The sequence below is a fragment of the Talpa occidentalis genome, unplaced genomic scaffold (assembly GCF_014898055.3).
Source record: "Talpa occidentalis isolate TD23 unplaced genomic scaffold, MPIMG_talOcc4v2.1 talOcc4.13, whole genome shotgun sequence".
NCBI lineage: Eukaryota > Metazoa > Chordata > Mammalia > Eulipotyphla > Talpidae > Talpa > Talpa occidentalis.
The window spans coordinates 38,518,622-38,545,474 of NW_023601322.1; the positions used below are offsets into that span (position 1 = coordinate 38,518,622).

The window sequence follows — 26,853 nt, forward strand, 5'->3', positions numbered from 1 at the left end:
TCAGTAAAATATTTTGCTAGGTGAACATTACAACTCAAAAAAGCCTTTTTTGGTGGAGGAAATTCTATGGGGACTATACCTGAGGCAGCAGGGAAGCATTTTTTAAAAATGAATAATGTAAAATATAAATAAATATTTAAAAAAGAAAAGCTTTTTCCAGTGTTTTATAAAGCATGGGTTCTAGAAAAGGACCCCCAATTAAAATCTCACCTTGATCATGGACTTTGTGACCACTAGCAAGATATACTAACTCTCAGTCTGTGTTTCTTCTTTTGAAAATTTGAAGTAATTATACTGCCATGCATGGGTGTAATAAGTAAATGAGAGAATTATAATGTCTAGTCTGATGTTCAATCTCCATATATTAGAGGTTTTTCCTCCTTTCATTTTGTGGTTGATTTCTAGCTTGACACCATCATAATCAGAGAATATATACTTGATAAGATTTCAATCTTCAAGTATTTATTGCTCTTTTTTTGTACGCTAGCATGGGGTCTAACCTGAAGAATGTTCCATGTGCACTTAAGAAGATGTGTATTCAGCTTTATTGGGGTACAGTGTCCTATAAATGTCCCCTAAGCCCCTAAAATTTAAGGCTACCATTTTCTTGTTTATTTTCAGTCTATTGATCTGCCCATTGGTGAAAGTGGGGTGTCAAAGTCCCCAAACACTATTGTTTGGCTGCCAATGTCTAGTTTCAGATTTGATAATAGTTGCTTTATGCACTTTGATGCTAATTCATTTCATGCATATACACTGATGAGTGTTTGGTCTTCCTGATATACTGATTCCTTAATCTTTATATGGTATTAATCTCTGTCTCTTATTATCATTTTTGAACTGGAAGTCTATTTTAATTAAGTATGGCTGTCCCTGCCTATTTCTGGTTCCATTTGCTTGTAGGATTGCTTTCCAGCTTTTTGAGTTTATATTTATCCTTGGAGCTCAGGTCAGTTGTGTCTCCTGGAGACAACAGAAAGTTGTGTTTTGTTTTTTGATCCAACTGGTCACTCTATGTGTTTTGATTGATGAACTCAGTCCACTTATATTTAGGATAATTATTGATATATGAGCATCTTTGATTGACATTTTGTTTCTGGTTCTCTGGTTCTATCTAATTCTTTATACGTTTTCTGATAAACTTTCCTCTTTAAGAAGAGCCCCTTTGGGCCTCCCTGGTGGCGCAGTGGTTGAGCGCTGGGCTGCGAAGCTGCCCGCAGCCTCTGCAGCGCCAGTTCAATCCCCAGCCCCAGGCAAGGGTCCCACATGGCGCGCAGACCTCTCCTGCTGTGCCCGAAGCTCCCCTCAGCAGTGTATTTCGTCGGTCTGCCTGTTCTATTCCCTGCTCTGGCTCTGGTGAATTCTCTCACCCTCCCGCGCTTCTGACTGTACCTAGTGCTTGTATAAATAAATAAATCTTTAAAAAAACAAACGAGCCCTTTTAAACATTTCTTGTAGAGGAGGTCTGATAGTGGCAAATTCCCTCAGCTTCTGCTTATCTGATAAGATCTTTATTTCTCTCTTATATCTGAACGGGAGCCTTAAGGTTATAGTATTCTCATCTGGCAATTTTTTTCACTGCGTATTTTAAATACATTATATGCCATTCTCTCCTTGCCCATAGGTTTTCCTTCAAGAAGTCTCAGTCTTAATGGGATTTCCCTTGTGTGTTATCTGCTTTTGACCCCTAGTCACCTTCAATAGTCTTTCTTTCTTGGTCTTGAATACTTGGTAGTTTCATGACTCTGTCTTGGTGTAGGTCTCATGATATTCCATATTGTATTTAAATACAACTTTCTAAATTTTAATGTTCATTTTGGCATCATGGACTAGTATATTTCCTCCCCTAACTTTGGTAAGTTTTCCTCTATTATTTCTTTTTTTTTTTTGAGATTTTCTCTCTCTTTTTTAAAGATTTATTTATTTATTTATACAAGCATTGGGTACAGTCAGATGCGCACGAGGGCAAGAGAATTCACCAGAGCCAGAGCAGGGAACAGAACAGGCAGACTGACGAAATACACTGCTGAGGGGAGCAGCGGGTGTGGCACAAGAGGTCTGTGCACCATGTGGGACCCTCGCTGGCAGCCAGGGATGGAACCGGTGCTGCAGAGGCTGCAGGCAACTTCACAGCCCAGCGCTCAACCACTGTGCCACCAGGGAGGCCCTCATCTATTATTTCTTTGAATGAATTCTCTGTCCCCGTCCCTCTCTTCTCCTTCTGAGATATTTATTTTAAGATTTATTTATTTATGCATACAAGAACTGCGGTGTAGGCCAGAGATTTGGGGGGCAGGGTGAAAGGACTCACCAGAGCAAGTGGGGAGCAGAACAGGCAGATGTACTGAAATACACTGCTGAGGGAAGCAGCAGATGACACAGGAGAGGTCTGCTGCGCCATGTGGGTTAGCTCCCTGGATCAAACTCTTGCTGCAGTGGCTGGTGATAGCTTTATAGCGCTATCTTTAACCCCTGCGCCACCAGGGAGGCCCCATGGGATATTTATTATCCTTATGTTGCCTTTCCTAATGGATTTGGTTATTTCTTCTGAGTATTTCTTCATTTTTTTTTTTCTTCTTATTTCTCTTTCTTCTTCCACCAGTCCCTTGTGTATTATGATCTTCAAGGTCATTAATTCTAGAACTCCCTGAGTGCACTCCCACATCTCTCCATACCTGTTGCTCAGGGAGTTCTATGTGCCTGAGCATTATGGAAGGGAAGAGAATTTAGCAGTCTCTGAGTATGAGATGGTATGAACTATCCATGAAAATGTTGAGCATGGGACAGCAGGAAAAGCTCCTCATTTTGCAGCTTGGTCCACACAGCAGGCTGGAGCCTGGCCTCCCACCCAGCGCCTGACCCAGTGTTCCAGCCCAATACATGCCCTGTAGGCTTGGTTTTTTATCTTCTTTGATTTGTAAATGTGTTGCAAACTCTAATAACTTGCTCCTCTAAATGTCTAGGATGAGGAGGATAAGGAAAAAAGAATGGTGTCACCAAATTTGTTATTTTACTTTTCTCAATGTATACCGTTGCCATTTAATTTTCAAGCTATTCCTACAAATTATATTTTCTGCTCTCTTAATTTGGTTCATTAGTGTACCTTTCATGTGTGTATACTGTATAGTGCTGGGTGAGACTCTAAACTTGAGAACAGAGACCATGCCTTATTTTTCTCCACATAATTTTTATCACCAGCATGTACTTCACACAGAAATTATAGTCAGAGACATGATACCTGCTCTCAAATTGCTTAGAGTAGCTCCCAAAATGCCTCAGTACACCACTGAATAACTTCTAATTTTTAAGTAAGCATACCCCTTACTTATAGCATATAAGTATATATAGCACATTTACTACTGCTTTTTAGTCTTATTATGTCAAAATTAAAATTACATGTAGGAGATGAGAGATCATTAAAAAAAAATCTATACACCCCAGTAAATGCCCTAGGACAAAGGTATGGCAATATAAGATAACACTGATCCATTGACCAAACAATTCTGTATCTAGTCACATTCCTAGGTAACCTTTTACACACTGAAGACATGTATAAAGGTGTTCACTGAAGCACAGCTAGAGGCGCTAAACAGGGAGAATTCACATAAACAGTTATTGGTAATGAAGATGCATATTATTTATATGATGAAACACTATACTGAATTATTTAAAATGATTATACTTGAATTTTACATATCAACATAGGTAAACTTCAAAAATAAAAATTGAGTGAAAAAAATGCAAATTATAAAGGAATCTTATATACATGTAAAAAAACATCTTCATGTTGCTTATAGATTAGAAACATGCAATATAAGTGCCTGGCACTTGATGGAAAAGCCACATACCAACTTGAGGACAGTGGCCGCCTCTAAGGAGGGAAAGAGGGAAACTAGAAATATACCGGAATGCAAAAGGAATCTTAACGCTAACTATAGTATCTTGTTTCTCTAACAAAATTCTGCAGTGAACATGGCAAATGCCAGCATTTACAAATACTGGATATGAAAGGGGTTTGTATTTTTATAATATGCTGTATTGATTTTATGTTTAGGGTACTTAATTTTAAAAGAAAAAATCTATTGTACTTCCATTAAATTATTAAAGTTTCAATTTCTCTCCATTGTTAAAATGACTAAAGCAAACCAGGGAAATAGATGAGAGGGAAGAGGTCACTAAGATGTCTCACAGTTACTAGCAATTTGTAACCTAATGAATGACAAAGGCCCATGCTCCTGCTAGATTTACATGCATCCCAGAACTTGCTACATCGTGCATGTGCTTAGTTTCTGTGGAACTGGCAAACAGCACTTCCAGGCTTCTCTTACATTACAAACCCACCACTGGCCTCTGGCTGGGTACTCTTATCTACTGCCCAGTGATTCTTGAGAACTCCATCAAAAGCTGTTTCTCTGCAAGGTGGAGTCAAGTATTCTCAAAAGCCAACTACATTCTCTTCCTGTGCTAATCAATGCTAATCTGTCATCAAGGGAAAATAACGGAGTTTCTGCTATAATTGCCTGTATGTGTTAGGCTCTTTTAGAAGCTACAATTAGCCATGCTTTTAGCATAGCTAGAAAGTAGGTGGGCTCATTTTGAAGCAATGATCATTTTAACTAATGGCATTAGGAACCAAAGAAGACATAAATTAAGAAATGACATATATAAAGCTGGCTTACAAAGGAAATACTTCCCCTCATCTCTCTCTAGTAATCCAACAGTCCCTCAAGTCCCCCACTTTTTTTCTTGAACTCAATCTATTTCATTTCACAGCTAAATCTAATGAGAAATTCCGCTAACATCAGTTACATTTTAAACTATTATGGCATAATGCTTCCTAAAACCTACACTTCCTCTTTGTAACTGCTTGTAGTGTAAATGATTTTCAGGCTTTTCTGCCCTCTGCCATTAGGATTGCATGCCTGATGTGGGCACCTGCATTTTGTTACATTGTTATTTTCTGTTGTGTTGTTTACTTCTGTGGGCTGTGGCTGTCTTATTGGTATATTCTCCAAGAGAAGCTGAGGCAGGAGAGAGAACAGCAGAAAGAAGGCCTAAGAGCCTAGAGTGAAGACTTGCTGGGAGTTTGGAGGCCTACCCACCTCCTGGGCCCCTGCAACCCTTCCTGTCCTGTACCTGGTTGCTGCACTACATGTAAAAGCTCAATAAAAGCCTGAGAAAGACACACACTACATGTAAAAGCTCAATAAAAGCCTGAGAAAGCCACCGAGGGCTCCAGGACTCTCCTTTACCCCATCTGCTCGAATCAGAGAGAACCAGCTCTGTGCCCATCCTGCCACTACACTGCTCTAGAACATAATCAGAGATTTAGAATTGTAGCCCAGAAAAAAACAGGTACTGCCACTTCATACTAATGTCTACAATTATTCTTGTTTTCTCTACATACACACATACAAGATACACAACTGAGAATCTCAACCAACATCCACTCACCTAAATCTCTAGATTAACTAATATGAGAATGAGCTGCTCTTCACCTACTGAACACTGAAGCTAGTAGACTCCTTCTGTGCTTGCTGACTTCACTTGACTTTTGTGCTTGCTGACTTCACTTGACTTCAATATTGACTTCACTTGACTTCAATATTGCAATTACATAATTCATTGCTCTTTTATGTAAATAATTAGAGTATGAAAAAAGTATATATATATGAAAAACTAAGAGCTTTGAATGGCTTGATAAAGGTGCATAAGTTTAAAAGGTCCTTTCACGATTAGTGAGAGGGAGAAAAAAACAAGACCCTTCCACCCAGAGCAGAGTACTTTGCAGTGACTTCAATCTCAGGTTCCACTTTAAAGACCCGGATACTGCAAATCACAGGACTGCATTATAGGTGTGGTTAGTCAATTGAAAATCCATCAGCAAACTCACAAAGGAGCGGCTTTGGCCCTACATCAGAAGTCAGAACAAAATGCTTACTAGGTGTTCTTTCCTTATTACACCCATATTAAATAATCACTAGTGACATAATCACGATAGTTAAGAGGCCTTTGAAATAATCATCTACCCATTTCAAGTGCTTTTCCAGTATCCATATACCACATGCATTTCCTTCTCAAGAGAGTAAAAACACTGGGTGTGACATTTCCCAATTGGTGGGCACATTGGGATAGAAATGGTTACATTACTTAATACTTCAAATGTGTTCCTTTTTCTGTATTCCTTCTTTCTCTGAATGGCAGCATCATCTATCTAGCTAGTGACCCAGAACATTCTCAACTTCCCCAACAACCAAAAAAGTTCCCCATCAAAACCAAAACATGCCGTTAATTCTATCATCTCAAACCTTACACCTGCATCTCCCCACCCTGGCAAACCCCGTGTGAACTGTGCACAACTGCTACCTAACTTGTTTTCTGACTTTCAAGGTTACTGTGTACATTGCCCCTGGAATTAGCTTTCTAAAACAAAAACCTTATGTCACTTTTCTACTGAAAAACTGCCAAAAGAACCTTGGTCTATTGCCCAAGGGTCAAGGTTAAAAATCCCTGGTTTGGCTAGAACATGGCCCCACCTACTTTTACCAGCATAACCCCTATCACTGCTTTCCTGTGCAGTCAGGGAGCAAATTCCCCTGCTCCTGAAAACAACACGGGTATTGGAGATGACCAGCCCTCAGGGTCCACATACCCCAGGCTACCTCCCTATTCACCCCCAAGGTATCTCCTCTGACACTCAATTTCCAGGCCCCGAGACCAAGGCCTGACTCTACAGAGTGAGGGAGCTTGAAAAACAATTTCTTTCTTTTTTTTTAAAGTGTTTCACTCCTGAAACAATTCTTTTTTTTTTTTTTGGGGGGGGGGGTTAAGATTTATTTATTTATTTATACAAGCACTGGGTACAGTCAGAGGCGCGGGAGGGTGAGAGAATTCACCAGAGCCAGAGCGGGGAGCAGAGCAGGCAGAAGGACCGAAGCACACTGCTGAGGGGAGCAGCGGGTGGCAGGAGAGGTCTGCACGCCATGTGGGACCCTCCTCCGGTGGCTGGGGAGCAGCCCTGGAATTGAATTAGTGCTGCAGAGGCTGCGGGCAGCTCTGCAACCCAGCGCTCAACCGCTGCGCCACCGGGGAGGCCCAACAATTTCTTTCTTTTAAGCTTCAGTTTCCTCATCTGTAAAATGGGAGGAAGTTGTAGTATCTATCTGAGGGACTATAGGGAGGGGAATTGAATAAGAACATGAAACATTGTATCTGGCACACCATAATCCTCAATAAAAGGTTTGGTATCCAACCTTCCAACAGGCAAGCCCCCCGAAAAACAAAAAACAGGGCCTCCCCGGTGGCGCAGCGGTTGAGCGCTGGGTTGCGAAGCTGCCCGAGGCCTCTTTGGTGCCGGTTCGATCCCAGGCTGCTCCCCGGCCACTGGAGGAGGGTCCCACATGGCGCGCAGACCTCTCCTGCCGCCCGCTGCTCCCCCCAGCAGTGTACTTCGGTCCTTCTGCCTGCTCTGCTCCCCGCTCTGGCTCTGGTGAATTCTCTCACCCTCCCGCGCTCCCGCGCTTCTGACTGTACCCAGTGCTTGTATAAACAAAACAAACAAACAAACAAATAAATAAATAAAACATGCCTCTATTAAAACAAAACAAAACAAAATAAAAATTCTCATACTTTGAAGTCCTAAATCCAAATGTGACTGTGTTTGGAGCAAAACTTTTAGGAGGTAATTAAGGCTAAATGAATCATGAGTATGGGGTCCTATTCTGATAGGACTGCTAATCTTCAAAGAAGAAGGAAGTCTCTGTTTCCTTCTCTTTCCCCCTCCTCACAGAAAAGGCCATGCAAGGATACCATGAGAAGGCAGGAGAGAGCAAGCCAGGGAGAGTGTCCTCTCCAGAACCCTCACGCTGGCACTGATCTCAAACTCCCAGCCTCCAGAACTGTGAGAGATTTATTGTTTAAACCACCCCGTCTGTGGTGTTTTGCTATGGCAGTCCAAGATTAATACACCTGTTGTTTCTAGTCTCATCATGCGACTCCATTTAAATAAGATGTCATGTGGGTCTTTTCACCAGACTGGTTCTTTGAGCACAGGCATTGGATCTTACTTTTATCTTCTTTAAGCATCTGCGGCGGTGATTTTAACCCTGAAGGTGGTCAATAAATTTTTAATTTACAAATGACGATTTATTTTAATGACCTGCAATTTTAAGCAAACTTTACTCTTCGTAATTCATGAATTATAAGAGCTAAATACTATTGCTAGACATATATTTGACTTTTCAGAGGGCAAAGATATGCAGTACAGCAAATGTCACTTTCTTGTTGTATTTTTACTGACTCCACACTGAGGTCCCTGCAGAGAAATCTCAACATGTAGTCTGAAGAATGAAAAGAATAAGTCTTTTCTCATGATCTGATCCTGGTACCTGCTTTCCACAGCCACATGTCAAAGCAAAATACTACAGTCCCTTTATGATTTGCTTGAAACACTGGGTTCACAAGAGTGACCTTGCTACCAACTATACTTTACTACTACCATACATACTGGATTTTGTATTTCAGAAGGGATCAGATCCAGTTTAAGTGTTAAATGGATAATATCAAGGTTACAAGGTCTAATGAACACAATGAAGATATCTAATACATGCAAGTTTTAAAATAAATGAGAGGTATCAACTCGTAGGCTCCTCTAACACTCCTCTAGTGATACTATTTATCCTCATTGCTATTCTCCAATACCCCAGACAAATCATAAAGAGATCCACACATTTGAAGAACTGGGGATACACGACTCATTCCAGAAAGCAAAGATAATGTGTACCCCACCCCATTTACTGACTGAGCATCTACTACATGCCAGACATTAGGCTAAGTGCTGGCACACAACAGGGAGGAAAATCAAATGATGTTCTTAATTCTAAGGCGCACAGTCTGGTGAGGTATTATGTTAGGGAATGTAGGCAATGCTTATTTAACATGATAGTGCAAGAACCCCCGAAAAAGACCCCAAAAACCAAAACCATGTAAAATGATCCTAATAGTAAATGAGGAAAATTACATTTGTCCTATAACCTTTAAAAATTGTTATCAAAACATTAGGCCCATAGCAAGTAAGTATCACATATTCTGTAACTAAAGACTGAGAGTTTTTCCTCTAAGATCAAGAACAAATCAGGGGTGACTACACTCACCACTTCTACTTAACATAATAGTACTGGAAAACATCCAAAACAGAAACAAAATTATCTTTTTGCAAATGATATGAACTTATATATAGAAAATCCTGAGCCTCCCTCGTGGCGCATAGGGTTAAGACGCAACCTATGAAGCTGTCCGCAGCCACTGCACCACAAGTTTTATCCCCAGCTGGCCAGGGAGCAACCCACATCGAGCAGTAGACCTTCTGACTCACCAGCTGCTCCCCTCAGCAGTGTACTTGGGTCAATCTGCCTGTTCTGTTCCCCACTTTGTCTCTGGTGAATCCTCTCGCCTCCCATACCTCTGGCCTGTACCCTAGCTCTTTATATGTATAAAATAAATCTTTAAAAAAAGGAAAGAAAATCCTAAATGCCACAAAAAACCATTAGAATTAATAAATTAGGCAAAGTTGCAGAATACAAAATCAACACAAAAATTAGGTGCATTTCTGTATTTTAACAATGAATACTTTGAACAGAAATGTAAAAAAAAATTCCATTTACAATAGCATCAGAAATAATAAAATACTTAAGAATAATCTTAAGCAAGAAGGCAAAAGACTTGAAAACTATAAAACACTGCTGAAAGAAATCAAAGACACCAATTAACAGAAAAGCATTCCACATTCATAGATGGGAAGACTTAACATTGTCAAAAACACAATGCTACTTAAAGCATACAGTTTTGATGCAATCCATATCAAAATCCCATTGGCATTTTAAGAAACAGATAAATTCCTATGAAATTTCAGTGAACCCTGAACAGCTAAAATAATCTTGAACAAAGTTGGGGGTCTCATACTTTCTGGTTTCAAAACCTACCACAAAGCTCCAGTAATCAAAACAGTGTAGAGCTAGCACAAAGACAAACATATAGACCAGTGGAACAGAATGGAGAATCCAGAAATAAGCCCCTGTATATATAGCCCAATGATTTTTGACAAGGGTGCCAAGCCCATTCAATCAAGGAAGCATAGACTCTCTTTCAGATGGTGCTGGAAGAAACTGGATATCTGAGTGAAGTTAGGCCCTTACCTAATACCACATGCAAAAATTATCTATATATAGATTAAAGACCTAAATTGAAGAGTTAAAACTATAAAATTCAGAAGAAAACATAAGCGAAAAGCTTCATGTTCATTAGGTTTGGCGAAGATTTCTTAACTATGACACCAAAAGCACAGGCAACGAAAGAAAAATAAATTGTACTATATTAAAATTTAAACTTTTCTGAATCAAAGGACATGATTAATACAGTGAAAAGGCAACCACAATCCATAGAATGGGAGAAAATATTTGCAAATCACATATTTGATAAGGGGTTAATATCCAGAATATAAAAAGTACTTGCATAACTTAAAACAAAACAAAAAATAAAGAATTTGAATATACATTTTTAATAAGCACATGAAAAGATGCTCAATCTGACTGTTGATTAGGGAAATGCAAATCAAAACTACCATTAGATACTACCTCACACCCTTTAAGGAGGTTATTATAAAAAAAAAAAAAGGAGAAAAAGAAAAGATTTAAGTGTAAATTGGAACCCTTGGGCATTGCTGCTAGGACTATAAATGGGATAGCCCTTATAAAATACAGAATGGAAGTCCTCAAAAAATTAGAAAGAAAATTATCAGAGCCCAGCAATTCTACCTCTGGGTAGATATGCAAAAGAACAAATCAGGAACTCAAAGATATTTGTATAACCATACCTTAACAACATTATTCCCAATAACCAAGGCATAAGCAATCCAAGTGTCTATGAATAGATGAATTAAGAAATAATATGTGGTAATACAGATAACAGAATATTATTCAGCAGGAAAAAAATGCTACAAAATGAAGCTTGAAGACATGATGCTAAGTGAAATAAGGTAGTCACAAAAGAACGAATTCTGCATGATTTCACTTATATGAGCTTTCTAGAGTAGTCAAATTCAGGGAAATAGTAAAATAGTGGTTGTCAAAGGTGAAAAAGAGAGAAGACTGTGAAGTTAATGTTTAATGGATACAAAATCTCCATTTGGAAAGTCAAAAAAAAGTTCTGGAGATGGAATGTGCTGATATTTACACAACAATGTAACTGTACTTCAAGCCATTGAACTGTACACTTGAAAATGGTTAAAAGGATAAATGTTTTCTTATGCCTATTTTATGAGATTAAAATAATTTTAAGAACTGCCAGTTACAAATACACAGGGAAATGAGAAAATACTGAAACAGATTTATTTAGTAGGGTGTAAAATATCTGAAACACAATGATATTGAAGTGCATTACTTCTTTGTAAAAAAAAAAAAAAAGACTTATCTAGATTTAAACAGTGCTTTTCTTCTTCTCATTACATAATCTATGGTGGATGGTGAGAATATTTGCTAGGTCTTGGTGGATAGTCATACTTAGTTTGGATCAGCATCTAACACTTCAGGCTCTGTGCTTTCAATATGGAGAACTATCTCTAAGAGTTTCTTTAACATGCAGTTTTTTTGCCTTTATCACCTTATATGGGTCATCACCATCTTTCCTTACTGCCTTCCTCCATTTTGTCGATAACCTCACCTTCCCTAGGCACCCAACCACACACGTAACAGTCTCTTCAAACAGTGGCAGAGATAACAGCCCCAGGGAAGCACCTCCTTTTTATAGTCCCAGCTATGATTTATTCAAAATTTTCTTTCAGCATTTTCACTTTTTCTTTGCTCGACTTTCAATTCCCCATTTTGGTAAAATGTCTTATGCATTGACTAGTAGGAGACAACACAACACACTTTGCTGTCAGTGTAGGAACCGAGTAGGAGATGCACAGTGACCAATCACAGGCAGGCTCTGAGAGAAGTGACATGATTGGTCACAGAGCATGAAGAGCATCTGGTACAAATGTGGTGACTGGTAGTGGGCTAAAGAGGTAGCAGCTTGTGCATACACTGACTCACAGGGGTTCATACTCACAGGGGTAACTGAAATATGAACTGTGTTATTGGGGGACTGGTGATATGTAACTAATTTCTGATATTTGAAATTCATTAAAAAGTTATTAACAAATTATCTACGTACATTTACAAACTAAAGTAAAAAACCCAGAAGAAAGCAACATGATGCCTAGGGAATCTGACAGAAGACCAAGGAAGCTGGTAGACAAAGAGCACTGAAAGCCCAGCAATTCAGAATAAGGCTGCTGAGTAAGAAAATGTCCTAGTGTTGACATTTTCTTTTTCTTTTTAAAAAATATTTATTTATTTATTTATTTATTTATTTATTTATTTATTTATTTATACAAGCACTGGGTGCAGTCAGAAACGCGGGAGGGTGAGAGACTTCACCAGAGTCAGAGCGGGGAGCAGAACAGGCAGATTGATGAAGTGCACTGCTGAGAGGAGCAGCGGGTGTGGCAGGAAAGGTCTGCACGCCATGCACTATCATTCTGCACAGCAAAACAAGCAAACACCAAAAGAGAGTTGTGTAATTATAAGACTGTAATACTTCTAATTTTATTCCAATTTCTCTCTAGCTTTGCCAGTTGATATTTACTTATTGCTAAGGTCTAGTGCTCACTTAAAGCTTCTGATATACTCTGAAAATAACTCTTCAGGCTAAATAAAGGCAAATTTTTTTCACAGTTTTCATCATCAACAGTTATTGTGTATTAAATATCTCCCCAATTCGTCATCATTTGCTAATTCTCTATCTTAAGTAGCACAAATATCAATTCAAGCATCTCCATTCCATACTAACAGTAAGAGTCTACAAAGAGATTATCCAAACCACATTTATCAACTAGCTAAAATGTCTTTCCAACCAATCCTTCAGCAAGGGTTATTTTAAAAGTAACAGATTTGGTTAACATGTTTTCATTATCTTTCTCTTCTTTAGGTTACAATAGTGTCCCTTTATTATGTGTGGTAATAATCCACACGCCTCACAAATACTTAGAGGATTAAACATTCTCAGCTATTAATACTCAAACCATTTTAGATAATCATTTCAATATTTCCCTAGATTTTTCCATTTTCATTTAAAAAGCATTTCCAACTGAAACTAGAGACTGATTCAAAATAAAATTTTAGTAAACCAGTTCTTAGTAAACAACTCTAAACGTCACATGAAAATGTTTGTTTTTCATCAGGGTCCCTACATTTTCCTCTAGTTGTTAGCAGAGGACAAGTCAAGACAATTTCATTTCCATTTACTTCATTATTCATAAGTTTCTTTAACTCTAAGCTTAGATTTTAGCAGAATAGCAGGTTTTGTTTTGTTTTACTTGGAAATAAAACTCAACATTCTCCTATCAAGAGAAAAGCTGACAATTTAGTCTCAACTACTCACTCATAAAACCAGCCAAGATCCAGGATTTCACACAAGGCCTACAGAGAAACACCCAACCCACTCTCCTATTTCTTGCCATTTTTACATTGGCAATTTCTCTAGAACTAGAATCTCTATGAATTCCACTGCTGCAGCACTGACTCTTGACTGAGTATTTTCCCCCATCTCATTGCCCTTCCCTCTTTTTAGGTATGTGCTACTTCATGAGGAGTGATTTCTAGCGCAATTTGTAGTTTTGATAATTCAAAAGTGTCTCATCAATCAGCCATGCAGAAATAACAACAAAAATGGGATCCACATGGTTGATAGCTGAAGCCAATGGCATTCCCCATAAAAATAAAATTCATTTCTGAACAATTATATTGCTCAAACTAGCTATGAGAAGGAAGAAAATGAGACATTCAATTATTCCAACAACTGCAGGCCTAGAAAAGCAGTCCTATTCTCACCTTGGATAGCTCAAGAATCATACCAAGTAAGTATGCCGCTGTTGTATTCAACATTATTTTCAACCTAAATTAAAAGGGTGAGCATGATTTATAAGACACAAAGATACCAAGTTCTTTTTTGCTCCAGAGATCAGTTGACAACACATCGCTTAAGATTTTGCAATTCACTGTTCAAAATGGGGGTGGGGGAGACTGAGAGCCTTGAGAGTGACTCACTATACTGGAAGCAATCTGCAAAAGGCCATGGATTTTAGTTTAATGCAATTATTTCTCAAAACCCGAATCTGTCATTTAGCAATTTCAAGTTGGACCCAGAAAAAAATTTATTTTCCCTCACTTTTTAATCCTGTTAGAATAATACCAGAAGTTTTACTTATGACATAAAATGATAGAAAAATTAAAAATATGTTTACCTGGTGATGGTTACTTTGTATATGGATTATTTACATGAAATAAAACCTGGAGGAGGACTGCTGCAGAAATGAGGCAAGAAGTACAATTCCAAAACAAAAGGTATCTTCTTAACTAAGAAAGCCGGAGTGGAAAGAGAAGCAGCTAATGCTCCTGGTCAACCACAGAAACTCAGAGAAGCATGGTGCACAGACTCACACTTCCCTAGCAGAGCCCCACCCACCAAGGAACATGATGGTGCAATCAAGCAGGTAATAAGAGGTTGAGTTAACATGCATTACAGGGCGCCGTTGATGTCATGGCTGAGGGTTGGACCAGGGAAGTTCTAGATATCCATACTGAAGCATCCTATCAAAGATAAGTGGTGTGTCTATTCTTTCTTCCATCAGGGGGTAGGTGTTTCCTAAGCACCAGACAAAGTCATCATGAAGCGCTCCACCCTATTTTCTCCCATTTTAAAAGAATCAATTTTGTGGTCTCCTTATAGGTAACAATGGGGGAACTGTACCCCAGTTCCTGGGAGAGAGAGAGAGAGAAAGAGAGAGAGAGAGAGAGAGAGAGTGTGTGTATAGAACCTACTTAGCAAAAAGCTTGCTCATTTATTGGGAAGGATGTGGTCTACTTTGTACCAGGAGATGCAAAGTTACAAAGATCTGCGGGGAATGGGGTAGGGGAAATAGTCAGCCCAGGCGGAGAGACACAGGTCCCAAAACTTACCTTCACACTCAGAATGAAGAAGGTAAGAGGCCATGGGGTTTTCCATTTACATAGTGAGGGAGGAAAGAACTGGCACTGATATTCCATCCTGGAACAGTTTGGGCACTAGAAGCCGACATGTGTGACCTGGAAGAGTAGGTGTTTCCAAGCAGTAACGTGTGTTTCCAGCACTGAAGGAGCCTTACCCCCAAAGAAACCCTGGCCAGCCCAAGGACTATGCTCTGGCATTCAGGGTCCCTAACGCAATGGAGGTACTGCCTTCTCCACGGGCCTGGGCCACCTCTCCCCCTTCCTAAGGCCCTATGTCGTCAGCAGAGAGGACACCCCCATACCTTCCCAAAGCCACAGGAATCTCAGGCACAGGGACCAAACCTTGTCAGGGACCTTATGGCCACAAGCTCAGTGGCTCTTAAGGTGTTTATTGGAAATAGATGGGCAGTTTGGGGGTGACAGAACAACTGCCACGGAAGGAACCACATCCTGCAATGTGTTGAGATAGTGCCTTGCATCATCCTAAGTCCCGCACAACTTCTGAACATCAGAAAAGTCATATGGGTGAAAACATGCTCAAAATTATTTAGTCCTAAAGCCTACTTCTGTTGACACAGAGGCACAAAATCATCCTAGCGCTGTTTAAACCCTTTATCTTGTTCATAATCTTGGAAAATCATGTCACCAGCACTGCTTGTGGCATGTGAGTTGTCCATACACCACAGCTATGTTAGCCAGAATCACACACTAACATTAACAGGACAATGGCAAGTTCCTATTTTTATATATCAAATTAAATAAATTATTAAAAATCCATGAAATACTGGATGCCAATTACTTGTTAATATATTTCATTTCTGCCACCTTAAGAATGTGTAGCACACTGCCATCGGTATCACAAAAACTGTATATAGAGTTATTTCTTTTGCTTTCTTATTTTGTACCGCGCTCTGATATTGTCCTCAGGGACTGTGATTCTCCATCCGACCTGATTTTTTTCATAAACCGTTTTTTTCTCCCAATTTACCCTCTAATTCTGGACACCCATTAAAGGATTTGGTCTCCAAAGTACATGGTTTAGGGAGGGATTTAAAGATGAGAGATCGATTTTCTGAGACACTGTCACCACACATCAATATCCTAACAGAATTAATTATTCTGACACTACCCTGATTTAGGTAGCCTAGCTCATTACACAAATGTCATGCTTCCTTATTTTCTCCACTTAAAGTCAGTGTTTTGCCTTGAAGGGTTATCCCTATTTCGATGAAGATTATTTCCGGCAACATATCCAGACGGGTTCGATCTCTTACTCCTTTTAGAGTACACCTGTTTTCTCTTTTCTCTAATTCTAACCATCAGAATGGTTTCTGATCTTCCTTAAACTCAATCTATTCATTATATGTAGGTGCAAGCATCTAACTCCTTCACTCCGCTTTCTGATGGTGTGCTGAGCATTTGTATGTTGGAATATGTGTAATTATTGTGAATTTTGATGTCTCTGTTGTATTAATTTTGGTCATTCTATTGACTTCTAGACCTCGTATGTATGGGCAGGTCATTCCATTGATCAATTTCATTTTAGAATCACAGAGGGGGATTTATAATATGTTAATAAAAAGATATTATAGATACTAGATCTGACAGAGTCAAGAATCACTGCTCTAGAAAGTTTGCGTTTTTAGCTACCAAGTTTTTCCAGAGACCAGTTCATCCTGAAATTCAGGGCAGAGATTCTGGAGTAAGGGAGCTGCTATACTTTTGCCTTCTCATGCCAGAGAGGCACATAATACCAATGCTTGGCACGCCACCACTGTCCCAGGGCCGCCCAGAGCCCTGTAGGTGGTTGATGAGACAAGAAAAATGGGGATAGTTAGGTGAGGCCTCTTCCTGGCCACACCAAACGGTGGGCAGGTGACTCAAAGAGCTTGTGATCCAGGAGTCACAGTGGTAGAGGAGGCACTGCTGACACCTGAGGCCACTGCAGAGGCAGGAAACCACATTTATGCATCAGCCTTCTCTTTGGTGGCTGTCAAAACTTCATTTGCACAGCCGCAGTTCTGCTCCCCACAGCCCCACGCGAAACTCTGTGGAGCCGGGGTACACCAAAGGGAAGAGCTACCACACAGGGTTCTGTTACCTGCTTAGGAGAAGCAGAGCACCATTTGGGTGATACACAAGCATCTCCACTAGGGTCAAAAGAAGAGGCCATTATGTCTGTAGAAGTGGGGGTAACAGGAGTTAAGGCTTATGGAACTCCTAAAGGGCACCATGTCCTGGCTTGTACTTGCTGCCTATAAAACCCCTCACAGCCCGCATTACTCCAGCAACCCCAGGAAGGCCAGGAACACCTGGATCGTAAGTACAGGTATCACCTCTGTCTACTCTCAGCCCTTTGAGACTGCCAGATGTGTAAACAATGTCCATATTTAAAGCCAGTCCTGGATAAAGAGGAGGATGCTGTGGGAGAACAGAGGAGTCACACCAACATGTCACAGAAACCTGAGCGGTGTCCTGAGTGGCAGTTAGAACTAGTTAGATGATGCAAAATGCTCCAGCACAAGTAGGTGGGGGAGAGGTCCGAGGAAGGCAGGGAAGCAGACAAGCCAGATCAAAGGGCATCCTCTGCCAAGCCAGATCCTCTGAGCACATGCTACAGAAGGTGGACAGGGAGCCACAGGCTACACTTGGGGTGACATTTCCTGCATACAACACTTACTAGTGGTTTACAGGGTAGCCTCCGAATATCAGAGTATTGTTTACATATATGCTGGGGGATCTTATCCCCAAGCCCCAAAATGATTTTATGCAGCACACAGGTAAACCTCTTATTGCAAAAGTTACTGACTTTTAAAATGAGAGGTAGAATGCTGGTTAAACAGACCCTGGAGCCCAAGGGCAGGGGGTTCAAATCTAGTTCTCATGTCCTGTAAGACCCTTGGGCGGGTCACTCAACATCACTATGTATCCCCTCCTTCCTCTGGAAGTGCGAAGTAGCAAGAAAACTCCTCAGGGAGCTGTGGGGAGGATGAAGTGATGAAGACACAGGGAGCACGAGGGTGTGACTGTTCACAGTAAGCAGATCTAGGATTTACCAGAACATGTTCATTTTAATATGTATTAGTAAAATTAAATGACTTAAGTCAGTGATCGCACAGATACTACAGCTTTGGACAAAACTAAAGGTTAAAATAACTCTTTGAAGGCCTCCCCTGGTGGCGCAGTGGTTGAGCACTGGGCTGCGAAGCTGCCCACAGCCTCTGCAGCACCAGTTGGATCCCCTGCCCCCGGATAGGGTCCCACATGGTGCGCAGACCTCTCCTGCCGCGCCCGCTGCTCCCCTCAGCAGTGTATTTCGTCGGTCTGCCTGTTCTATTCCCCGCTCTGGCTCTGGTGAGTTCTCTCACCCTCCCGTACTTCTGACTGTACCCAGTGCTTGTGTAAATAAATAAATAAATAAATCTTTAAATAAAAAATAAAAATAAAGTAACTCTTTGAGGTAGCATTAAGGAAAGATTAAATAAGCAATTTTTCATTGGTACAAGAACTTGCTTCTCACCACTGTGTCCTGCATCTGATAGACTCTCTCTGGGGCTCCCCTCTGTAATAACTGTTTTCCTGTAAGACAGGAGTAACTACCTGTTGGATATACATATTTCTTGTGTCTGAAATTCTTGCTCAAGAAGGAAGAAATGGAGAAAGCGACCTTAGAGAACAGGGCCCAGATGGCAAACCATCTTTACACATGAAGTTCCTATATCAAGCTTCACATCCAATTTTAGGAAGTCATGACTTTATTACACAGCAAGTTGATGAATAATTTCACATAAAAACATGAGTCAAAGTCAGTTATTTTTCACAAAATTGGGGTATATTTCTCCCTATAATAAAGAGACCTGAAGGGGTGACTCCATCCCCAGTTTAGCCCACAAAGGTCTACTGAACCCCAAATCTGACCTTTGTTCCAGAATGAATAGCATGACTTGAGAGTGTTAAGAAAGAGGGGAGTTCTTCCCCCATGCAACCCCTTCACTAGGTAGAGCTGACGCCAGGCAAAGTTTTGAAATAACAGAGAAATTCATCTTTGCTTCACAGCCATCTACTTTCTGTACTTCCTTTATACTGTCTTGTGCAGCACTGGCCTCTTCAGAGTCCCACTGCAGTTGCTGCAGGACAGTTACCCTGACAGGAGGGTTGGGGTGTGAAAAGAGTATTTCAGGAGGTAAAACAGACGGTGCAAAAGGTCTAGCCCTGAAACACAAAGATTCTGGAATATACAAATGGCTTCTTACACGGAGAACAGAAAGTGCTCAAGTGCTGCTTCATGACTCAATATTACTTTCCTCTCCATTTTGTTCTTATCCTCATCAAAACTGCATTTTGCTCAGTAGCACTCCTCTTGACTAAGGTAGGGAAAGAAAGCAATCTCACTAAACTACTTGTTAATACGTCTGGGGACTCGGTACACAGTTTCTTTCAAGGGCTCACATCTTTTAACTGTTTGTGCTCAAATATACACACACATCACAATACAGATATTCAATTTTTCCCTGATATATACTTTATCTCCCTTTACAAAGGTCCCATTGAGCTGAGAAGGATGGGGGAAAAAGTCAACAGATGAAGTTTCCTGTCTCTCCATGTGGTTCCCTTATACCATTTCTGCTTTTCATCACTTCTCCTTTGCTTGTATTTCTGTGTCTCTGGACAATCTATTGACTCCAGCAGCCAGGCATCGACATGCTCATGCCTGGGAGCAGTCAAATCACACAGAGAACATGGGCAGCCTGCAAATTCTTCCTTTCCTCCAAAGGGTCTGATACTGCTTTAGACACAGAAGAGGCTCAGATGCTTGTGCTACCGTGCCCCCCACCCCCACCCCCGGCCAAAGCCTACACATGCCTTTTGAATTTTTCCAGGGAGAACTATGGTTTGTACCAGGAATCAGTAAACTTCTATAAAGGACCAGGAAGTTAACATTTTGGTCTTGGTTAGGCTACAGTGTCTTGCTACCATGATTCCGTCTGCCATTGTATTGCACAGTCACAGAAAATACATAACCAAGTGAGGTTGGCTGTGTCCCAATAAAACTTTATTTATAAAAACAAAGCAGACCAGATTTAGCCCATGGGTCATAGTTTGCAAGGCCTGGGTTACACTGAGCCATCTCAACTCTACATACAAGTAAGGCCACAGGTCATCTGGCTTTGTCACATGGATCACAGCTATGATAAACAAATTAGGACCCAAACATTCATCATACACACACATCTAGCATGAATATTTTTTGCTTGTGATACATTTTTGGTCATTTTAATAATTCTATATAAAATCCTTATTTATCCAGGCATATTTATCACCAATTAACATTCATTATAACCAGTATATGCTTCCTGTTTTAGTTGGCAATTACTAAGTCAGAGATCAGTGGTAAGATTGACAAGAACTGTAGATGTTTGAAGGTCAGAAAGAATGCCAGGAGCTAAAGCAGGAGATGAAGACAGTGGTCTAAAAGGGAGAAGGGAGTCAGCCCTGTGGAATAAGAATGCAAAGCTCGCTAAGGTCAGGAGCTCCTTGTCTCCTGCCTTCCTCACAGCTCAGTGTGCTCTGCCTCTCTGGCTAGTCCTCTGATTAAAACACTAAGCAATAACTCAAACGAGAAAGAAAAAATGGTGACATCAGGACACTGAGGTCCCAAGTAAAGAGGAGTTCATTATAAAAGTGAGGGACGCACTGTGATGATGTCATCACTAAAAAGTGAGTGACTAGATACTTAGCAAAGTCACCCTGTGACGAAGTACTGACTCATAGACCAGCCAGTGGATCTGAGAAGAAAATAACCAATGTAGAAGAAGCCGCCAAACGTGACAACGTAGTAATACTGGGCGGCTTGTGATCCTCATCCCTCTTCTTCAGGTACCATTTCAAATCCCCAAATGGTGGGTTTTTCACCATTTCCTCTCTTAGATTTCTACTTCCACCGCACCACATCTCCCATTTTCCTTCTATCCCTGCCCACTCTAAGTCCTCCTTCAACACTTCCTTCCATGCCATCATGATGTTCAGGCACCATTTCCTCTACAAAGCTTTCCTTCAAGCTGATCTTACATCTACTTCCTTCCCTCTAGACAACAGTAGGTCACATGTGTGTCGTGTGTCTCCCAGTCTCCTAACACTACCAGTCTTACTGACACCACACCTAAGAATCAAGGCCTGGCTAACACACAAAATCACGGCCTATCTCATCACGTGTCTGAATACCCCAAGGTCTGAGTGTGTGCTGTGCAGATAAACATCAGATAAGAGGGAGTGTGGGGGTCTGTATGTATGAATTGAGCACAGTTGGATTATAGCACTGAAACCTAAGAACGAGAGCCCATTCGTAACTTTTTTTTTGAGGTAACAATGGTTAACAAACACTATATATGATTTTTGGATATAGCATCACCTCTCTTTTCACAACCACCACCAAAGTACCCATGATCCTGCACCGTAAGCCACTGGGTTCCCTGTCCTTATCTCCCCCTCCTACCCTTCTCCTCTAGTAGCCTCAATTACTCAAGTCTAGGGTTTGCTTTGGTTTACTTTCATAAGAGCAGGAATTTGATGTCAGGTGAACTTACACCTTTGACCTTGGGATCAAAGAGGAAAGGTCCCAAAGCAGAACCAATATGTCTCAACCGATGGGAATATATCTCAAAATGCACGAAGGTGGGTCAGCACCAACAACAGGGCCACTTGTTACATTATCACCGCAATACTATAGCAGCACACTACTGAAGTCATAATAGAAGTGGCAGCCACATTTTAAAGTCCCAACTATGGCATGCGTCTAGGTCAAAAGACAAGTTTCTACTATGCACATATTTCTAATTTCGACATGTATATCTGAATTATACAATCCACACTTTGACTGATTCAGAATGACCTTCATGATAATCTGTTTCTATAAAGTAGCCATCTCTCATTAGGTAACAGTTGGGACATTTTATCTTCTCAGTAATGTGGCAGGAGAATATGACCTTCTTGCTTCAATATGTTATTGTTACACTAGATACAAAATATATTCTCTTGTTAAACTTTAATAAGATTCTGGAAGGTTTACTCCTAGGGGAACAGAGATCTTCTGTGACAAAACAATCCTAAGAAAGGAGATACAATTCAGTTATCTCTGCTGTAAACTGAGTTAGATGTGGTCCCAGGCACTCAACTTTGAAATGAAGAGAGAAGCTATAGCTTACAAATGCAGTATGTGAAGCCAGCATTAAATATAAAAGCTACGCACATACAGGTCATTTTATTCTTTTACTCAAACTATGCCTTAAGAATAAAACACACAGTAGTAGTAAAGGCATCAAGTAGAAAAGCTAGCTGGAGTTTGCGTGCTCACACTATGTATGCCAGTTACAACCATGAATTATTTCTTCTAATAATCATACTATGGCACATGCTACTCCCATCTTATAGGTAAGGAATCAAGTTGAGAAACCAAAGTCACAACTATAAGAATAGCAGAGTAGGATTGCAACCATAGTTGCAGGATGCTGGGCTCCGTCCATGACCACACTCTACACAATGATTGTGTCTTCCAAAACCTGAATCAGAAGCACATTTTGGGAAGTGGGAAGACCGCAAGGACTGTCCACATTACAAATAAATCAGAGGCCTAAGGGAAAGCTGATAGGATAATGCTGCCACTATCCACCCTTAAAAGCTTTTAAAAGTTGTTGGAAAATAAGGCCATAGGGCAAATTAGAAAATATAAACTGAGTCAGGCAGAGTCCTTGATTTAGAACCACACTGCTTGTGTCCTGGTTTGTGCTACACACTGGGTCTTGGGTCTCATATTATAAGATTGTTATTATAAAATATATCTCACTCTTTTGTTATCACTAGAACAGTGAGAATATAGAAGAATGTACGTAGCACTGTGCTTGGCAGAAAAGCGATTTTACAATTTTTGCCCTTCTTTCCTTCAGTTCTCATTTGAAAATAAAAGCAAAGACCTGCTCATCTATACATAAGAACACCTTCTCCCCTCCTTCACTACCAACACGTCCAATAACAGAGAAACACCTTTCAAGGCACATCTCTCTGCAGTTCCTGTGAGAAGAGTTTTTCTACCACTCATTATCCGCCCTCTATTCACAGTACATGCAACTTTTCAGACAAGGCAAACTATTATTTCATGCTTTAAATGTATATAGGACCCATGAGATAGTATCAAAGTTTACCACCCAGGTTAGAAGAAATAAAGATTAAGTAATCCAAGACAATTTAAAGCAAGCAGCGTAGTAACATGCAAGCACAGTATCTGATCAGCAACTAAAGGATATATTTGACTCTAAGCCTGTTTCCAATCCTCTCTGACTACACCAACCACAAAGTAAAAACGGCATCGCATAGCATACGAAGCATCCAGACTTTTTTCCATGAAATACATTTATAGAGGAATAAAAACCCCCCTAAGATGTGATGGTGGGACAGGTAAATCTTTTATATGTATCTGCCATGAAGAGCCTTGATAAAACCCTGGCTTGAATCAGATTTGCATGCTTAACAAGTAAAATGTTCTGAGTAAAGCTAAGAAGTTTTCATTTTCAGAAAAAAAAAAAAAACTGATTTGAAAGTAAAATGTCTTTAGTGGAAAGTAGTGAGATAACTTGCTCTGCCATTAAGAATGTCAAAGTTCCAACCCATAAAAATGGCCTCGTTTTCTTACAGACTGGGCTCTCTCAATCACAGGCCACCTTGGTCCTGTAATTTCTTCCAAGGTGTGAAGAACATGGCCCTTCAACAGCTACAGAGAACGCTGCTAAACAACCTCCTCCAATCTTGTCAGCACTCAAAGGGCAAATCACAAACTCGCTTCCTAAGCCAGAAAGCAAATGGTCCTCCAGCGAAACTGAAGGCACACCCACAAGAAAACTACCAGGTTTCACTTCTTTTGCTTCATGTTTAAAGAAGATTAATAAAAAATAATCAAGAGAACACACGTGTTCTTCCGTGCACGCTCAAATATGTACATATATAATCCCTCCATTTTCTTTAAGTTTGAGAGATGCAAATAAACATGCTCGCTTGAAAGGCATTAGGAACTCGTTTTAGACGGCTGGGTTTTAGAAGTCAGGCGGAGAGATGAAAAGAGCCAAGTTCGGAAGAGTTGTTAATTCCTGCAAGGTAAAGCAATCATGCGTATCTGTTTTCTAACAATAAAGGCGTTCGGCATGCACACGATGCACAGCGATGCGAGCCACGGGAACCAGGCACGATGCAGCCGGTGGTGTCGAGTCACAAAGCCGGCTCCAGCAGCGCGCGAGCCGGTAGTCCCGGGCTTGTCGCTGCCTCTCAAATCGCATCCGGTCCCAGGTCTCAACACCCACGAACTCGGGACCAGAGGGCGGGAGGGCGAGCCGCGAGAGGGAAGAAGACAAACGCTGGGCACCCCTCGCGGAAGGCGAAGCAGGGGAGAAAGTGAGGCGAGACAGCGGGAGCGCGGACTGGACGCGCCGCGGGGAAGGAAAGGTGGGGGTGGAAAGGGGCGAGGTGGCACAGGCACAGAAAGTCGGCTGCCGCTCAGGCCCAGGGACACCCGGGGACTGCGGATGGGCCAGCGCTTGGCGACCCACAGGAGGAAGCCTCGGGGGCCAGCGGGACATGGAAGCGCGCGTGCCAGACCCGAGGTGCGCGTGGCCCGGGTGGGGGAGCAGGGCGCATCCGTCACCTGTATTGTTTGAAAAGCTGGTCCGACTCCCTGAAGCCGTTGTTGAGCAGCATGTTGATGCCGGCCAGGGCCAGCTCCGCGTCCTGCAGGGGCGCCGCGGCGGCCGAGTCTCCGTCGTCCCGCCGCCGCGGCCGCTGCTGCTCGGAGCCCGCCATGGGCGCGCGAAGCTGCGCGCAGGGCCGAGGCGAAGTCGGAGGCAGCTGCTGCGGCCCCCGCGCGCCCGGAGCCCGGCTCTACCGGCCCTGAGCGCGGCGGAGCGGGGCGGCGGGGGCAGGGCGGGAGGGCGGAGCCGCGGCCCGGCTGCAGCGCGGCGGGGGATTACTCAGCAGCCGCCCGCCCGCCCGCCGGCGAGCTCGCTCCTCCCGCTCCCTGCGAGACGCCCGGCTGGCGCGGGCACCGGAGCGGAATCTGTTTCCGGGTGTCTCTAACCTCGCCGAGCCGGGGCCGGAGCGGCCGCGCCCCTGCTTCCTGCAGCCCCTGCTTCCTGCAGCCCCCGCGCACCGCCCTCACCGCCCCCCGCCCCGGCCCGGGTCCCCACGCGGCGCCCCGCGCCCACCGCCCGGGGCCAGCGCTGCCGAGGCGGCTCTGACGCCAGCGAGGCCCCGGGGCTCGGAGCTGCGCCCTCCCTCCCCCTGGGCCGGACCGGGGGTCCCGGCAAGTCGGGGGGCGCCACGGGATGTGGTGCGGGTTGGGAAGGCAAAGTGGATTTGAAAAGAGGACGAGGAACTCCCCGAGCCCCAGCCACAGCGCGCGCTCGGCGCTTTTGACCCGAGTGCTGGGAAGCCCGCGGGGCCGGCGCCCGGGACCCCGGATTCCATCCCGACCCTCAGGCCGCCCACTAGGCCCCAGGCGGCTAATCCGCGAGGAGGTGGGCGGCGGGGGCGGGGCCTGCAGGCACCTGCAGTGCCCGTGCGGGGCCAGGCGGCCAGCCAGCTCCCCGGAGCCCCTCGCTCAGGACTGGGAAGGGAGAGCGCCTGGCCTCTTCCCAGACTGCTGGGGATCCTGGTCCCCAGCAATCTTTGCATGATGGGATGAGGGAGGCCCATGTGGCCTATACATAAACATAAATATTTAGAAGTTATAAATTAAGCTGTTAAAGTGCATTGCATTCTCATCTGACAATTATAATTTAATACCAATGCAACCGAAAAAAAGGTATAAAGCTATAGTTTTTATAGGACCCAAATCAGCAAAATGTCAAAAATGACTATGATTGTTTTGGTGGTATTTCTGGTTGGGTGAAATTATATTATTTTTCTAGGCTTTGTTTTAGCAAAATCACTGAAAGTGTTTCAATCAAGATTATGTTTTCAGAGTCAAATTAGAGTGTGTGTATTGTTTTCAATTTGGAGAAACTGCTCTGATGAAGCATTTACAACTGAATTTTTTTTAATTAAAGCAATAGTCCGCTTTAGTGATAACCAATGTGTGAGCCTTCTAATGGGATCAATATAATTATCATAGAAAGTGCTATAAAATGCTTTCATTATATAAGTTGCTATCAATTATTTCATGATTTAGACCATTCCTTGTCTCAATCCAGATGGTGTTGCCAACATTTATATATACACATTTAAGAGTAATGTGAATTGCTGTTACTCAGCTGTCATGTGTAACTGTTACAAAACCATGTTAATTTTTGCATATATCTAGAGCCACAAATTGGAACACCAAAAGAAGCAAGAAAATGATGATTCTCATTCCTGGGAAGCAATGTTCTGTACTGCAGGAATCATTATATTTATGCGATCCTGGAGGGAATGGACAAATTAACCCATGTTTTATCTAAGCAATCTTGGAATTTTAAAGTGTTAGTCTCAAACAGCTGCATTGCCACAGACTTTCCTAGCATTCAGAGGCTGTATGTTTTAGGACACTGGGCAAGAGATAAGCATTTCCATGGGGCCTGAATAGTGTCCCATGGATGAATGGTCACAGGATGGATAGTGAGGGTTCCGGGTTCCACTGTCAGCATTGAATGTCAGATACCAAGTGACAGGGTACCCTCCCATGTGTTCTCTAATTTACGAGTGTGCATGTTTTCATGGAAAAGGCCCTCTAAAGCAGGTCTTTGATGCTATA

General features: G+C 42.0%; 1 protein-coding gene across 1 annotated transcript in view; it reads right to left on the reverse strand.

Moving 5' to 3' along the window:
- Positions 1-24,926, reverse strand: part of TTC39C (tetratricopeptide repeat domain 39C) — a 94,657-nt gene extending 69,731 nt beyond the window's left edge. The window contains exon 1 of the mRNA XM_037508728.1: positions 24,772-24,926. Within this exon, the coding sequence (XP_037364625.1) occupies positions 24,772-24,926 (155 nt within the window). The remainder of the gene's footprint in view (positions 1-24,771) is intronic.
- Between the last annotated feature and the right edge of the window lie 1,927 nt (positions 24,927-26,853).